Source organism: Euleptes europaea, chromosome 6 (assembly GCF_029931775.1).
Source record: "Euleptes europaea isolate rEulEur1 chromosome 6, rEulEur1.hap1, whole genome shotgun sequence".
Taxonomy (NCBI): Eukaryota; Metazoa; Chordata; class Lepidosauria; order Squamata; family Sphaerodactylidae; genus Euleptes; species Euleptes europaea.
In genome coordinates this window covers 71,414,107-71,430,078 of record NC_079317.1, presented here as the reverse complement: position 1 = coordinate 71,430,078, position 15,972 = coordinate 71,414,107, and the positions used below count along the sequence as shown (strand labels likewise).

The 15,972-nt window shown below is 42.8% G+C and overlaps 1 protein-coding gene across 1 annotated transcript; it reads left to right on the top strand.

Moving 5' to 3' along the window:
- The first annotated feature begins 2,069 nt into the window (after positions 1–2,069).
- Positions 2,070–15,676, top strand: CSRP3 (cysteine and glycine rich protein 3). The gene is made up of 5 exons (XM_056852206.1): positions 2,070–2,208; positions 8,313–8,481; positions 11,795–11,930; positions 12,399–12,501; positions 15,469–15,676. Exons 1-5 carry the CDS (start codon positions 2,097–2,099, stop codon positions 15,540–15,542), a joined length of 594 nt encoding a protein of 197 aa, XP_056708184.1. The 5' UTR covers positions 2,070–2,096; the 3' UTR covers positions 15,543–15,676.
- The last annotated feature ends 296 nt before the right edge of the window (positions 15,677–15,972 follow it).

The following is a 15,972-nucleotide window of genomic DNA, read 5'->3' as shown; positions in this document are numbered from 1 at the left end:
GACTCAGAGACATCAAGAAAGCACAATGAGCAAAGCAAGGACTCCTAAATAAGCCTTCTCAAGCAGGACTAGAGAGGTGGCACAGATGTTCCCGAACAAACAAACATCTGAGTTCTGTATCTGCTTTGGCCACAAGCTTCTATTGGCCAAACAACTGCCATCATATCACTGCCATCATATTGTTCTTGTCCATATATTAGGGAAAGAAATGTGTTTCCTTCTTCTTGTGACAGAACCAATCACTGCATTATTATGAAGAAGAGGCTGCCTAGGCTTGCCAGCCCATCACCTAACTCAAGAAATTATTGGCTCTATAATTGTGTGTTTCCATAGTATTAGCCTGCTCCTTTCAGCGGGACATGGCAGGTCTCAGTCTCCTCACTCAGGCCTGAATACAAATACAGATAGCATACGTTTTCTTTTTAGGAAGAAAAATACAGTGGGAATTAAAGAACAGGTGCAAATGGGAGGGCAGTGAACCATTTGGACAAATTTGAAACTGCATTTTGCACTCGCTAATTTCTCCTTTTAAGAATGTCAGTTCTGTTAGGGCGGTTCTAAACTCCAAGAGAGTAATGTGGGGTCCCTAACACATATTTCCCTTGTAAAGAAAATGCAAGAGTGATTTGTATTTCTAGGGTATGCTTGGTGAAAGAAAGGTAAAGCAATCCTCTCTTGCAAATACACCCCCTCCCACACACAAATTCAGATTATCTTGGCAATTCTGAGTCTGGGAACACAAACTTCCTAAGATAACATGTTGCTTTACCCTCAATAAATGCTGCTCACTGCACCTATGCTGCCTGGCTACAGCCTCTGCTTGTCTGTTTTCATGGGGCCTATGTTAGAAGCCTTTACTTGTGCTGGAATGTCTGCCAGTTCTCCTGATTGCAACACAACCCCTACTGTAGGGTTGCCACTTCCATCAGCAGGAGGTTTTTGGGGTGGAGCCTGAGGAGGGCGGGGTTTGGGGAGGGGAGGGACTTCAACGCCATAGAGTCCAATTGCCAAAGCGGCCATTTTCTCCACGTGAACTGATCTCTATCAGCTGGAGATCAGTTGTAATAGCGGGAGATCCCCAGCTAGTACCTGGAGGTTGGCAACCCTACCTAGATCGCCTGGGGACAGCCAAGACAAGTGATGTCCCACCCAATACTGGCAGCACTGCAGGTTCCTCTTGGCTCAGATCTGGCCTGCATAGGATTGCCAGCTTCCAGGTGTGGCCTGGAGATCTCCTGGAATTATGACTGAGACTATAGAGATCAGTTCCACTGGAGGAAATGTCTGCTCCCAAGGCTCCACCCCCAAATATCCAGGAATTTCCCAACGTAGGGTTGGAAACAATAGAGTTTTGGGGCGATTGCTAGAGCATTGCCAGCACTTCCAGGGTAACATGGAAGGGCTGGTGGTGCAGCGTGAGCACACGCGGATCACCACCACCCCTCCCAGCTGGCCTACTTCCTCCCGCTGGCCAGCAGAGGGGTGGCAGGCAGCCCCATGAGTTGGCGGGCAATTGCCCACCCTCACCGGGCAATTGGAAACCCTAATCAGGAACCAGGTTCACTACGTTCAAACATAAAATCTCGGGGCTCAGTACAACCTTGTAATGGGGGGACCCAACCACCACCCTATCTCTAACATCAAGGGGAAAGCATCCTATATTCTAATAGCAAAGCTGGCCAAATCTGTTTTCCTAGGTAGAGGCTGCTGGGGGGTGGGGGGGAGAAGGAAAGGTCAAAACACAGGGGCAAATAAAGGTAGGTTGGCTGTTGGGTGGGAAGAAAATAGGGTTAGAGATTTGGGGGGTAGAACCTGGGGAGGTAAGGGTTTGAGGAGGGGAGGGAGAGGTACAATGCCATAAACTCCACCTTCCAAAGCAGCCATTTTTTCCATGTCGCAGTGGAATGATAACTCCATTATGTCTACTATTACATAGCGGGGAACCACTTGGCCAACAAGACGTAATATCTAAACATGTAGGACAAGAAAGTTTGTATCTTGGGGGTTATGTAGCAAAGAGATGAATTTCTGCTAATTCTGGCTTATTTGTTTTTTTGGGTAAAGGTATTGTCCTCAGACCACCAAAAGCTTCCAAGATGCCAAACTGGGGAGGAGGAGCCAAATGTGGTGCCTGTGATAAGACAGTCTATCATGCTGAGGAAATCCAGTGCAACAGCAAGAGCTTTCACAAGACGTGCTTCCATTGCAGTAAGTGGATCTGCACCGTTTTATTTTATCAACATCCCCACAGCTTCCGTTTTTGTCCAGTATCTTCATGCAGCAATAAACTTATACATCTCACGTGTGTGGGTAAAGTGCCGTCAAGTCTCAGCTGACTTATGGCAACCCCATAGGGTTTTCAAGGCAAGAGATGTTCAGAGGTAGTTTGCCATTGCCTGCCTCCACGTGGGCTGAGAGAATTCTGAGAGAACTGTGACTGGCCCAAGGTCACCCAGCAGGCTTCGTGTGGAGGACTGAGGAATTGCTGCTCTTAACCACTATACCACACTGGCTCTCAAAACCAGCTAACTAAGAATCACTTAACTAAGAATCACTCCAAAGTCATTCCTCCAGTTTGGGGGACCCTTAGGAATAGCAGGAGAAGGCAGTGCAGGTGGGTGAAAGAGGAAAATTGCCCCCTTTTGCTTTGCTTTGTTCAAAGCTTTTGCTTTGTTCATGTTAGAACTTGATCAAGTGTGTATTTGTGGTTTCTTCTGATTAGAGCGGTGGACTCTAATGTGGAGAACCGTGTTGGCTTCCCCATTCCTATGCATGAAACCAGCTGTGTGACCTTGGGCTAGTTACAGTTCTCTTAGAGCTCTCAGACCCACCTACCTCACAGGGTGTCTGTTGTGGGGAGAGGAAGGAGATTGTAAGCCACTTTGAGAGTCCTTAAGTGGTAGAGAAAGTCAGCATATAAAAACCAACTCTTCTTCTCCTCCTCCTCCTCCTCCAGCTGCACCGCCTTGCTGCGTTCCGTACCTTTCAGGAGTTCGAATTGGGGAGATTAGGGAGCTCCAGTGGGAAAGGGAAAGGTGGCCAAAATGCCTTTTGTGAACTCCATTCCATTCACGGTTCTTAATAAATTGTCGTGGTGAACAAACACTGTACAGCATGGAGATAAACACTGAGGCAGATTATAACAAACGTGACAGCAGAACCCTGGAAAGGAACAATATATAGCATAATAACAATAAATGCAGACTGTTCTAGGGGGAATGCAGAACTCATACTATACAAGTCAATTCATAACAGCAATAGGACAGGTTCTGATGAAGCGGTAGTACATGAGAGAGAGACTGACAGTGAGCAGATAACAGCTTGTTCTTTTACTGATATATCCTGACAGGCAGAGCATTTTTCCTAATGATTGACCCTAAACCATCTTTTCAGAACTTAAACTCAGATCCACTGTAGATCAGACAAGGAGTGACAGTCATAAGTTACAGGAGAGGTTATTAAACTTTAGGAAGGGCTCCCCACCTCTAACAGCCTGATCAATAATTGATTTTCTTGCAGGGCCAATTTGAGTGTGAGACGAGGAGTTAGGTTGTGCACGTCTGCTGGTAATTCTCTTTCTCTCCACACATATATATATATATATATATTTGCCCTGAGAGCCAATGTGGTGTATTGGTTACCGGTAGTATAGAACTGGTGAGACCTAGAAATCCCCAAATCTTTTGTTTGACCTTGGACCAGTTGCCATTTTTCAGCTGTTCTGTGGATAAGCCAGAGAAAGAAGAGGAATTACATATGTCACTCTGGTCTCCTTGGAGGAAGCAAAATACAAATCTACTACATAAATAAGCATTCCACAGAGTGCTAGAATTAGCCAGGAGGCTCCAGTTGCTGATGTCTTTATAAGATATTGGGTATTGAAACTACCTAATGATGCTTCTGTTAAGTTTCTCCCTAGATTTGTTGAAGGAAAAAAGCCAAAAGATTCTACCTGTTAATGTCAGACTGGCAATATTAGGCTCTGTGAGACTCCTCCCTACCAAGTTAAAAAGTTTAAGTCATTATCAGTACTAATGGGTGCATAATAATTTTAACATTATTCTTATCAGCTGGAGAACCCAATGTATCAAATATTTATTGGATGCTACTTGCATCAAGTTTTATTTTTTTCAAGTTGAAGCCTTTAAATTTGTTTGTATGACTGTCAAATGGCTTTAGCAGTCTTCAAAGTCTCATTTCTTACCTGACGAGTAACAATAAGTTGTCACTTCAAACAGTAGCTGCCAGGGATCTATTTCCCCCCACAGTGAGTGAGTCTGTTCCAGTGGTAGCTGACTACTGATAAATGTGGCATTTAATCTTGACATTAGATGGAAAAGTGAAAAAACAACAACACCGTCCTTTTGAAATCATCTATTTTTATCTACCCTGTGACAAACCTGAAAGAGGCACATGTGCAGTTTCCCCACAATACTTCCCCGCTGGCTTTTACTTCAGACACACTTGCAGCAGGCAGACATGTGGCATGATCACAATTTGTAAACCCCAAACTACTTGGTGACGGTTGGGCTGCCTCTGCCAACGGACCAGCAGATTTCAGAGCTATTTCAACAATAGCACTTCAAGGGCTTCTGCTCCATCTGTTGTGTCAAACAGATACTCTGTCCCGAAGGTGCCAGAAATAGAAGCACTATCTGTCGGTGGGAGTTTCCATCATCCCTTCACATCTAGGGTAAACATAATTATCATTTCCTCTCAGCTGATCGTGCAGAACAGGGAAGGTGCTGTCTCACAAAGTCATAGGAGCGTCTTGCTTTAATAGTCTTAATTTGAGGGAAATAGTTATGTCCTCCCCTCACCCCATGTCAAAAGCCAATTATAGATATTTGAATTTTGGGATTATTTGCAGCGCCTTTTGTTTAAGAAGAAGAAGAAGAGTTGGTTTTGATATGCCGACTTTCTCTACCACTTAAGGGAGACTCAAACCGGCTTACAGTCACCTTCCCTCCCCCTCCCCACAACCGACACCCTGTGAGGTGGGTGAGGCTGGCTTTGCGTGTAGGAGTAGGGAAACAAATCCAGTTCACCAGATTAGCCTCTGCAGCTCATGTGGAGGAGTGGGGAATCAACCCCGGTTCTCCAGATCAGACTTCACCACTCCAAACCACCGCTCTTAACCACTATACCATGCTGGTTTAGGTGCATGTCAGAGGCGCCTTCACAGAGAATGTGACTTTTCCCACATTTACTGCAAAGTAAGCATCATCATCATAATAATCTGACCCTAGAAGCTAAAATGACTAAATGTAGGCTATCGTATTTTTGTCACATTATGAGAAGACAGGAGTCACTGGAAAAGGCAATAATGCTAGGAAAAGTTGAGGGCAGCAGGAAAAGAGGAAGACCCAACAAGAGATGGATTGACTCTATAAAGGAAGCCTCAGCCCTCAGTTTGCAAGATCTGAGCAAGGCTGTCAAGGATGGGACGTTTTGGAGAACCTTGATTCACAGGGTTGCCATGAGTCGGAGGCGACTTGAAGGCACTTAACACACTCACACAAGCATAATAATGGGAACATAATTAGAATTCTAGTCTTGGCTTTATTGTATGTAGTGAGTTCTATGCAAAAACGTATAGAATCAGACAATAGTCACTTCCCAAAGTTGTGCCAAAGAAACATGCATTTGCAAGACTCAAGCAAGACAGGCAGAGCAATCCTAAACCCCGGGGGTGGAGCCAAGGCTGGCTGGGTGCAACTACAGCATAGCTGAGCCACTCCCTAAGGGGATACTCACACAGCAGCTGGAGGGAAAATGGAGGGCTTTGTTATTTTTTTAAACTTGATTTAAATGTCACCCCCTGCCTGTGTGGAACAGCAGTGTGGCAGTGGCCCGCTGGGGTGTGGGATGGTGGTGGTGGAGCCCTGTTGCACATGGAGACCCCCACCAATCAGGGGGCTGGAGAAATGGGGGTGGAGTGAGCCAGTTGAGCCACCAGGGGAGGAGAGGAGCAGGACCAAGCAGATGAGCTGTCAGTCAGTGTTCTGCCCCCCACCCCCTTTAAAGGGACCATGGGAGGGATGGCAGTCTCCCTGTGGGACCTGGAGATGCCACAGCATGGCAGCCCACCTGTAGGCAGCAGCGATCCATTCACCTGGAGACCGTGGATGAGTCGGAGGGTGGACTTTATGGCAACACATCCACACAGAGGTCTCTCCCCTCTGGGGTTGCTAACCTCCAGGTACTCCAGAAGAAAGCAAGGCTCTGTGCTGTAAAGTAGGTAATCAAGATAAGAGACAGCACAATAAACAAATAGTGTCAGTGAATATAATAGTGTCAAAACATACAAAAATACAAAAACACACAAAAAACCACAGACAATATATACATTAATCAAATGCACAAAGTAGCCAACTAAGGTAACAGCTAATACTTCATGATGAAATTGACATGAAATACAATGTCCATTCACAAATAAGCAAAGATTTGACAAAAAGTCATGAAAAATATGGAGATCTCTGAAAGGAACCTTTGGGTCTAGTGTAAGATATTACCCATTGGGTCTTTTGAATTGTCTTTCATGATTGTACAGCTGATGAAGCCCATAGCGAAACGTGGTCACATGATCTAGATGACACGTCCTTGGAACTGTTGTGGATTTATCGGAGTTCTGTTCCCAGTTCTTCGGTTATTTCCTATGGGAAAATACAAACATTTGTCCATATTTTTCATGACTTTTTGTCAAATCTTTGCTTATTTGTGAATGGACATTGTATTTCATGTCAATTTCATCATGAAGTATTAGCTGTTACCTTAGTTGGCTACTTTGTGCATTTGATTAATGTATATATTGTCTGTGGTTTTTTGTGTGTTTGTTTTTGTATTTTTGTATGTTTTGACTCTATTATATTCACTGACACTATTTGTTTATTGTGCTGTCTCTTATCTTGATAACCTCCACGTACTATCTGGAGATCTCCTGCTATTACAACTAAATTGATCCTGGTCTTTGAACTGGCCAAGGGAGTTAGACAAGGTTGCCTCCTTGCTCCTCTCTTGTTTAATCTATATCTGAACGATATGGCAACCAATTTCTCAGAGTCTTGTCATTACCCAAAGCTTGCAAGTCGTCCCACCCCAATTCTACTCTATGCTGATGATGCATTTCTCCTGTCCTGCACAAGAATTGGTTTGAAAAGATCCTTACAAACCTTTTCTGAGTACTGCTCTAAAGAAGATCATAAAATAAACCATCACAAATCTAAGATGATGATCTTCTCTAAGAGGGGGGAAATGCCTCTTTTTCGCTGGATAGATGGCTTTGAGGTTGAACAAGTCAAGGAGTTTGTTTATCTTGGCATTCTTTTTTCCCATAATCTAAATTGGAATGCCCATCAAAAAGCGGTGTCCAACAAAATTAAACCTGGGGTTGGTGCTATTGCCAACTTTTTCCATACCAAAGGTGGCAAATATATCCCAGGGGCTATTCAGGTTTTCAATCTAAAAATTATTCTAATTGTTCTTTTTGGTGTTGCCATTTGGATAACTGTTGTCAATGAAGCTACAACTTAACCTGCGCTTTAGCACTGAGGGGCTCCTAGCTTCTCTGAACCACAACCCTTTTAAATCCTCATGGCAATAAATCTTAGATGAGAAATTGTCATTGTTGGTCTTCTCGCAGGATATGTTAGTAGATCTTGGGAAAACTGAAGCTTTCACCAAAATTAAAAAGCGCATTAAAGAGCTTGATTATAACAGCACTACTTTTCGTGCTCGCTGCATTTGTTCATCCCGGTTCTTCGGAATACCACCACAACGTGGTTTGCCTGCTTATGCTTGTTATTTGACAACTCCTCATCTTTCTAGAGCCTTCTGTTTATCTAGACTGAATGCTAACCCCTCTATGGTTATGCAGGGCAGAATTTTGAATATACCATACCCAGACAGGACCTGTCCTTACTCTTCTGGCTCTATTGATTCATGAGCTCATGCCCTCTTGGAATGCCGCTTTTATGAGCAACTTCGATCACGTTATATCTCTACCCTTTTAACATATAAATTTAATGCCTCTGTGTCTGACATAATACATTTTTTACTAAGTGACGGGGATCCCAAGGCTACATTGTCAGTGGCAAGATTTGTTGCAGTCCTTATATCCCTCAAACATTAGATTTATTCTGCTCAAGATCAATGGATCAAGGAGCTTCAAAGGGATAAAGGAAAGAAAAGGAAGGGACTTTTTAAAGGATGAAAATGTGGAGGGGGGGAGCTCATGCCCTGGCATGGAAGGGTAAGATTTTAATAAAAACACATTGACAAAATGCTCAGGCATGCATTTTCTTTTGTTCTAGTGGCGTGTCGAAAAGCTCTGGACAGTACAACGGTAGCAGCTCATGAATCAGAAATCTATTGCAAAACCTGTTATGGGAGAAAATACGGTCCCAAAGGAATTGGATATGGACAAGGTGCAGGCTGCCTCAGCACTGACACCGGAGATCATCTGGGTCTGAATCTGCAGCAGTGAGTGAAATTCTTGGTCGCCTCATCATAATATTCTCCATTGTATTAAGACATTTCTGTTTCCATAACAACATGCAGAAAAGTAGTAGAATAGACTCTTCTATAGACTATTCTTCTGTAGATCTAATCTCTCCCCCCCCCCCAAATTTAATGATGCTTAGTCTCTGCAGAGCATTTCTTTAAAATGATTTCCTATTCCAGTGGGCAATTATGCTGCAGAAAGAGCCTTTACATATAATCTCAGACTTAGATATTCATAGTAATTGTAACTCATTAAGAGTGGTATAATCAAAGAAAGACGTTCTCAGCACAATGATGAAACCAGCTTCATTGTACTGAGATTTTATTAACACTGGAATAGTCACAAAGCAGTGTTCTCCCTAGAGGAAGACAGCCTCTATTTGGAAAATTTCCTTTGAGCACTTAAAAAGATATTTGGGATAAACTGCAGAAAAGAATAAAACCAGGCAAGTATTACTTCTTTTGTAAAGTTCTCTGTTCATTTTAATATAAACACATGAAATATTGCAATTACAACTAAATAAGCCATAGAATTGGAGCCCCGCCATTACCAATGTACCAGACTAGTAGTACGAGAAAACAATTACTTCTCAAAGTTAGATTTGAGTCCACTAGACCTCACCAATCCACATGCTGCATGTTGGCTGCCAAACCTAGCAGCCAATGTTATTTGCCCCTTATTGTTTAATTTCTAATTGTTATTTTAGGTTGAATTTTTGTTTAATCTTGCTGTTTGATGTAGCTTTGGTACTGTAAGTTGCCCTAAAAGCCTGTTTCCAGGCTAGTCAAGTGCAATATAATAGCAGAATGCTTGGACATAGGGTTGCCACTCCAGGTTGGGAAATACCTGGAGATTTTGCGGGTGGAGCCTGAAGAGGGCAGGGTTTGGGGAGGGGAGGGGCTTCAGTGGCGTATAATGCCAAAGAGTCTACCTTTCAAAGCAGTCATGTTCTCAAGGAGAAACTGATCTTTGTCACCTGGAGATCAGTTGTAATAGTGGGAGATCTCCAGCCACCAACTGGAGCCTACTTGGACAGGTAATGAAAGCACCTTAAAAACTCACAGATATTGTAGCATACAGTTTTTAGGTCCACAGTCCACTTTGTCTGTGCCTGCTAATAAATAAATAATCTCTTTTATGCCAGAAGTGGTCTCTGAGATCTGAGCCTTCATAGTTCATGGTACCAGAGTAAACTCAGGCATGAACTGCTTTCACATATGGCAGGAGATTTTAATGGTGGTGCTGGGGAGGGTGAAGTTTGGGGAGGATGTGATGTGACTTTGGGTTAAAGGCCATAGTGACATGGGGAAATTCCTAAAGCATCACTATGGAAACCATTTTCCAGCAATTTTTCTCCAGGTCCTCAATTTCTCAAGGGCAGGGGTAGGGTTGCCAGCTCTGGGTTGGGGAAATAGCTGCACATTTTGGGGGTGGAGCCTGTGAGGGCAGGGTTTAGGGAGGGGAGGGACTTCAATGCCATAGATTTCAATTGCCAAAGCGGCCATTTTCTCCAGGTGAGCTGATCTCTATTGGCTGGAGATCAGTTGTAATAGCTGGAGATCTCCAGCTACTACCTGGAAGCTGGCAACCCTAGGCAGGCAATTGGGACCAAGGGCAGGGGTTTAGCCTCCCTCAGATGGCAAATGACAAGCCTAACATCTGACAGGTAGCACCAAAGTCAGATTGGGAGAACTCCAACTCTACACGTTATAATTTGTAATGTAGGATTAGAGTTCTCCCAACCTGATTTGATGCCAACAGTCAGAGCAGAGGAACAAATTTCCCAAGTGTGGAGAGGCCTGATTCAGAGTGAGACTGTGATTCAGGAGAGAAGGGTCTTCGACCTCCCCCACATGCTATTTTCCTGACCCAAAATCGCCCCAGCAGTGTCATTTTCTCATTTGGGGGGGCTGCACGTGAACTGATGCCTGATGGGCTACATGTGCAGCACCCCAATGGGGCAAATAATGCACCCCAAGGCACGTTTTAAGATTTCTCAAAGCAGATTTGTTACTCACTTTTTGTCTCCCATATTTAGGGTTGCCAACCTCCAGGTACTAACTGGAGAGCTCCAGCTGATAGAGATCACTTCCCCTGGAGAAAATGGCCACTTTGACCATTGAACTCTATGGCATTGAAGTCCCTCCCCTCCCCAAACCCCACCATTCTCTGGCTCAGCCCTAAAAACTTCCACCGGTGTTGGAGAGCGACCTAGCAACCCTACCCATATTAGTAAACTCACAGTCAGAGTTGGCTGAGAGTATCCATGTTTATAGAGGCACGGAGGGGGGAGATTCTAATTACATTAGTGGTGGTCAGCATGGAACTAGAGTCAGCGGTTACTTTGCTTTACTCATTCTTTAGTACAAAGGTGTGATCTTTTTGCCCATAGCCTGAGAAATGCTTCTGTAACTCAAAAGCTTTTATACCACCTTGTAAAATGGGGTTAGTCCCAATAAAAGTATTATTTTTACTGCTACTAAAAGTTGCATATGCAGAGTTAGAGATCCTTAGAGTAAGGCACAGGGAAGGAGGCACCTTGCCCAGCCTTTCATTGCCCCGCCCTGTGAAGAAAGCACCCAGGACAGCATGGTGCTGATGGGGCAGGCTTTCTCCTTCCCTCCCTGACTCCCTTGGGGGTTAGGACCAGGGTGGGGCCAGCAGTGGAGCCCTTTTCCAGGGCTGTTTTCCCCTCCCAATCTGCCCATAGTTCATTGGTAGGGTTGCCAACCTCCAGGTACTAGCTGGAGATCTCCTGCTATTACAACTGATCTCCAGCCAATAGAGATCAGTTCACCTGGAGAAAATGGCCGCTTTGGCCATTGGATTTTATGGCATTGAAGTCCCTCCCCAAACCCCTCCCTCTTCAGGCTCTGCCCCAAAAACCTCCCGATGGTGAAGAGGGACCTGGCAACCCTATTCATTGGTTACATGTTATCACTTGACCATTTAGATTTGAGTCCAATAGCACTTTAGAGATCAACAAGAGTTTCAGGGTATCACTTGACCATGTATCACTCATAACCACAACTGTGCTATCCTTTGCCCTGGTTATATTACTGGCTGAACAAGGCCCAGAGGCCCTCTAGAGACAGTACTCTTCAACCAAGGGTGAGATTCACTGCATTTGGAATGTCATGACACACATATACAGTGCTTGCCATACTGTTTATGTCAGAGTAGGTTCGATTGATCAGCAGATCTGAGAACTTTCCAGAAATCAGTAGCTTACAATTTATTTTGAATTTTTTAAAACTTAAATAAATCATGTACTAAAATTATTGCTACCAGATCGTCACCAAAGCCTGCTCGTCCTTCTACGCCTACCAACCCTTCAAAGTTTGCCAAAAAGTTTGGAGATGTGGACAAATGCCCTCGTTGTGGCAAGTCAGTTTATGCTGCAGAGAAGATAATGGGAGGAGGGAAGGTAAGACGTTCGCTAATCATGTGAAATGTTATTGGGCTGTAACAATCGGCCAACTGCCAAACCCAAGGGTTTTTGTTGTTGTCATAGGACTTGATTCATATACAGAATGCTAGTGAACCATAAGTGTACTCTCATGCATGGTTCAGTTGAGCCAAGATTAAAACATTTTGGTCCAATTGATTTTGCACGTTTAACTCTCCTAATGAAGTAAAGTTTGTGGCATTGGGGGGAATGTGCCCCTAGTATGGTAATTCAGGTTTGCATGGCTCAACTATGGAAATAATGAGCTTCCCTTTACTGAAGCCAATATTAGTTTTGCGGAGAGTGTTAAATCCAATGGGATTTGTATAGATCTTCCCAGCTGGTTTTTTTTCTCCGTCTACCAGCTGATTAAATGGCACAAATGTACACGTAAAGCTGTACTGTGATTTAAACCCCACTCCTGCTATTTTGCTTTCATTTTTTCAGCCTTGGCACAAGACATGTTTCCGATGTGCTTTTTGTGGAAAGAGTCTAGAATCTACAAATGTTACAGACAAAGATGGAGAGATCTACTGTAAAGGCAAGTGCAGTACAGTGTATTTACATTATAATTCAAGAGAAGTTTATTAAGATACTAGTACATTATAGTGTACCCCTTGAAGATTTGTAGTAGATGCAGAAAAGAATTCTCTTTCAAGGAATGCTAGTCCTGTAGTTCTTGTCTACGCTTTTGAGGGAGATCCTTGATTAGATTTCCTGTCATTTTCAAAATTTAAAGCAGACGGTGGGTAAGGGCTCCAAAATTTCATTAGAGCCATGGCTGGAGGTAGGGAATTAAGCTCAGGAAAATGGTATGAGAAAAGGGTTAAACACATCGCCACTTAGCACTGCTTCTGAGAAAAAATGCAGATTATTATTAAAATTTTAAGAAGTCAGGAGATCAAGTCCCAGATCTGCCACATGTCCTGTGGACCAGATGAAAGCTGCTAGTGATGGGCAGATGCTGCAACCATGACTCTGTAAACAAACAATATAAATCTGCTTCATAGAACCAAGTGGTGCCCATTTGGGAGCTAATTCCATTACATTTCACAGCTCGCTGACTAGCCCTAGAGGAAAAACCCTGAGGGCTACACTGAACGTCACACAACTTGCAGTTGCTTTCAAACCTGGCAGCTGTGTGTATAGTTAGTTCCTCCTCAGTAGTGTCTAGTAGAACAAACCTGCTGGAACTGAAGCAGGGGAATGCAGAATATTTTGATGGCTGGACACTGGGTAACTTCTACCAGGTTCCTACAGAGGTATGGCTGGAGGGCGAGATATGTGGATGCTAATTTTGAAAGCAGACACTTCTACTGTTCAGTTTAATTTGTCCCTCTGTGCAGCCACAATCCATTCTATTAGGAAAGCACAAGATTAAAACTAAACATATCAGTACTGCTGACTTAACACAACTGTAGATTTTTGTAACCGACCTGCAAATGTGACACTTTTACTAAAGTATCATAAACACGACTTGTTTTCCTTTATATTAAAGACTAGAATATTTTTGTTCTATTGCAATGCTGATTGGATCTTTCTTCCAAATTCTAAGAATATGCTTAAAATATTGATGTTTTGGTAAAAAAAAAAAATCAATTCCTTTGAATAAGCTGTTAGCATTCCAAGAGACAGATTTTGAGAGCTTAGCTCCTTGCTTCTTTATAGAGCTTTGGTTTGATTCAGTACACACAACCCCTCCACCCATTGACTGAAAGCATGCAAAGGGAGTGGGCATGAGCGCATTGCCCGCTACTCAATGTGATCACCAATTCGTGTGTGCAGTGCCGATGTGCAGAAGCACTGCCCATGCGTATGCTCCCTCCCTGTGACCAGCAGTGTTCTGAATGGAGCATGTCCTATCATGGAGAGGGAGTGTCAGCAAGGATACTTTTCTGTGTTTTTAAATACTACCCAGAAAGAACATAGTGATCCAATATTTCCCATAATAAAACTGTGCTGTAAATTGGCATATGAATCCTACCTGTTTTATATATATATATCAAAGCAACCATCACATTCAGCTGTACAGAAGCAGATAATTTTGAATTCCAATATTCCAAACAAAATCAGTTCTTAATGAATTTATTGAAGATTTTCCAAATTCTCTTTTGTAGTAAATTAATGTAGAGTGTGATCCTAATCCTTAAGAAGTTATACCCTTTTAAGCCCAATGAAATTTTTAAACTTTCGTCTTTGATTTACAACTGTTGTTTTATTTATACTGTAAGCTGCCTTGAATGCTGCAAAGTAAAAAAAGGCAGCCAATAAATGTTTTAAAGAGAGAAAGGAAAATGAGCTTGGAAGGGTTTGATTCTGTTAAGGATTGCAGTGCCTGTCAGAAGGGCAACTGCCCATATTCTGCCAGAAGAGCTACTGTCCATCCTCAGAGCTGGGCTTTTGATTCTCTAGTCTACATATGCACACTTGAATCTCAGTGGTAATTCATCTGTAGAAATAGGGCTTCCACTTCTAGCTTCGCCCTTCTAGATTTCAACCAGCATGCTCAAAAAAAAAAAAAAATGCCATGGCAGGGAAGCATGCAGGACGGAAGATGCAGTCATCTTGCCAAACAAATGGTTAACAATGTCTAACTTGGATCACCTGAACCTCGTGGAACAGAAAGCACTGAAAACGGACAGTACCCTTTCCTCCCAATAAATGACAAACCTTACTGTACCATTTCTGCGTGAGAGACTGTCTTGGGAAATCGCTTGTTCCTGCTACTGGGGTGCTAGATCTGAACATCGTAGCACAATAAAATTGCACAGTGAAATTTGAACAGCATACAACGAAGGTTAAAGGAGGCGTTCTCATTGAGGCAGGTGAAACTCTTATTGCAGCTCCGCCCCACTCCCATAGAACTCCAAAGCAATATGTGTGTGTGTAAAGTGCCTTCAAGTCGCAGCTGACTTATGGCGACCCCTTTTGGGGTTTTCATGGCAAGAGACTAACAGAGGTGGTTTGCCAGTGCCTTCCTCTGCACAGCAACCCTGGTATTCTACAGTTGATTAAATCAAACCAAGCTGCCTCTGGTCTAGTCAGTTCCTTTACTATGGAAAAGTTGCCATTCCCCACCATCCCTTCCGCTTTTCGAAAGTCTACAAGTGCAGACAGGAAGAGGCACCCATTATTCCATATACTTAAAAAGAAAAGAAAAAGCACAATTCCAAAACTGCTTCAAACATTGGAAGTAGCAGGGGGGAAACAGTTATTAGATCGATAACAGATAATAGATAATATTCAATAGATAATATATAATATTCAATAGATGCCTGAAAGTTATTCCCAAAATTTCTCATGTATACTAGAGCAGTTCTGGTGGTTTGTCTGGGGGCTGCTTACTTTTGGCTTTTCTGAGGCAATGTCTACAGTGATAAAATCTAAAATGCATTGGTGGGGTATACAACTAGAGGCAATGAAAAGAACAATACTACTGTCAGTATTTATGATTTGCTTAGTGATGGGTGCCTTATGGATGCAGCTAAAACATAATGCATTTCTATTTCTTTTGCAGTTTGCTATGCAAAGAATTTTGGACCTAAAGGAATTGGATTTGGTGGCCTCACTCAAGTTGAAAAGCAAGAATAAGCTCTTTCCCACTGAGGCCTAAACAGTAATTTAAAGCTAAGAGGGCTACTAAGAACACTCTTTTTATTTCATTGGAAAAATTAATAAGCTACTTCTTACACAGCTTTTGTAGTATATTTTAGTGTAGGAAAGCATTACTTGATGGCTGGTCTAAAACCATTTCTTTTCTGAACACAAAATACACAGTCTAATGACTTGAAGTCTGGAATGTTCACAGATATTTTCAGCATTGTTACTTGTTTTGAAACAAAACAGATCGATAGTTCTGCTTTCAGTACCCCCAAATATATAGAATATACCCTCAAGGTTAAGGTTTTTATGCCAGTGTATCTAAACTGAACCCAATTATTTTACACTCTGTAGAATTTTTTTTTTAACAAAATGGCACATTCAAGATATGGTGCTAGTATGTCATGAAACAAAGGCATTC

Bases quoted from the DNA above. Each gene is read 5' to 3' on its own strand.
- CSRP3 (XM_056852206.1), top strand. From the start codon at position 2,097: ATGCCAAACTGGGGAGGAGGAGCCAAATGTGGTGCCTGTGATAAGACA. The intron at 11,931-12,398 runs GTAAGACGTTCG...TCATTTTTTCAG, and splicing joins AGATAATGGGAGGAGGGAAG to CCTTGGCACAAGACATGTTT. The intron at 12,502-15,468 runs GTACAGTGTATT...TTTCTTTTGCAG, and splicing joins CTACTGTAAAGGCAAGTGCA to TTTGCTATGCAAAGAATTTT.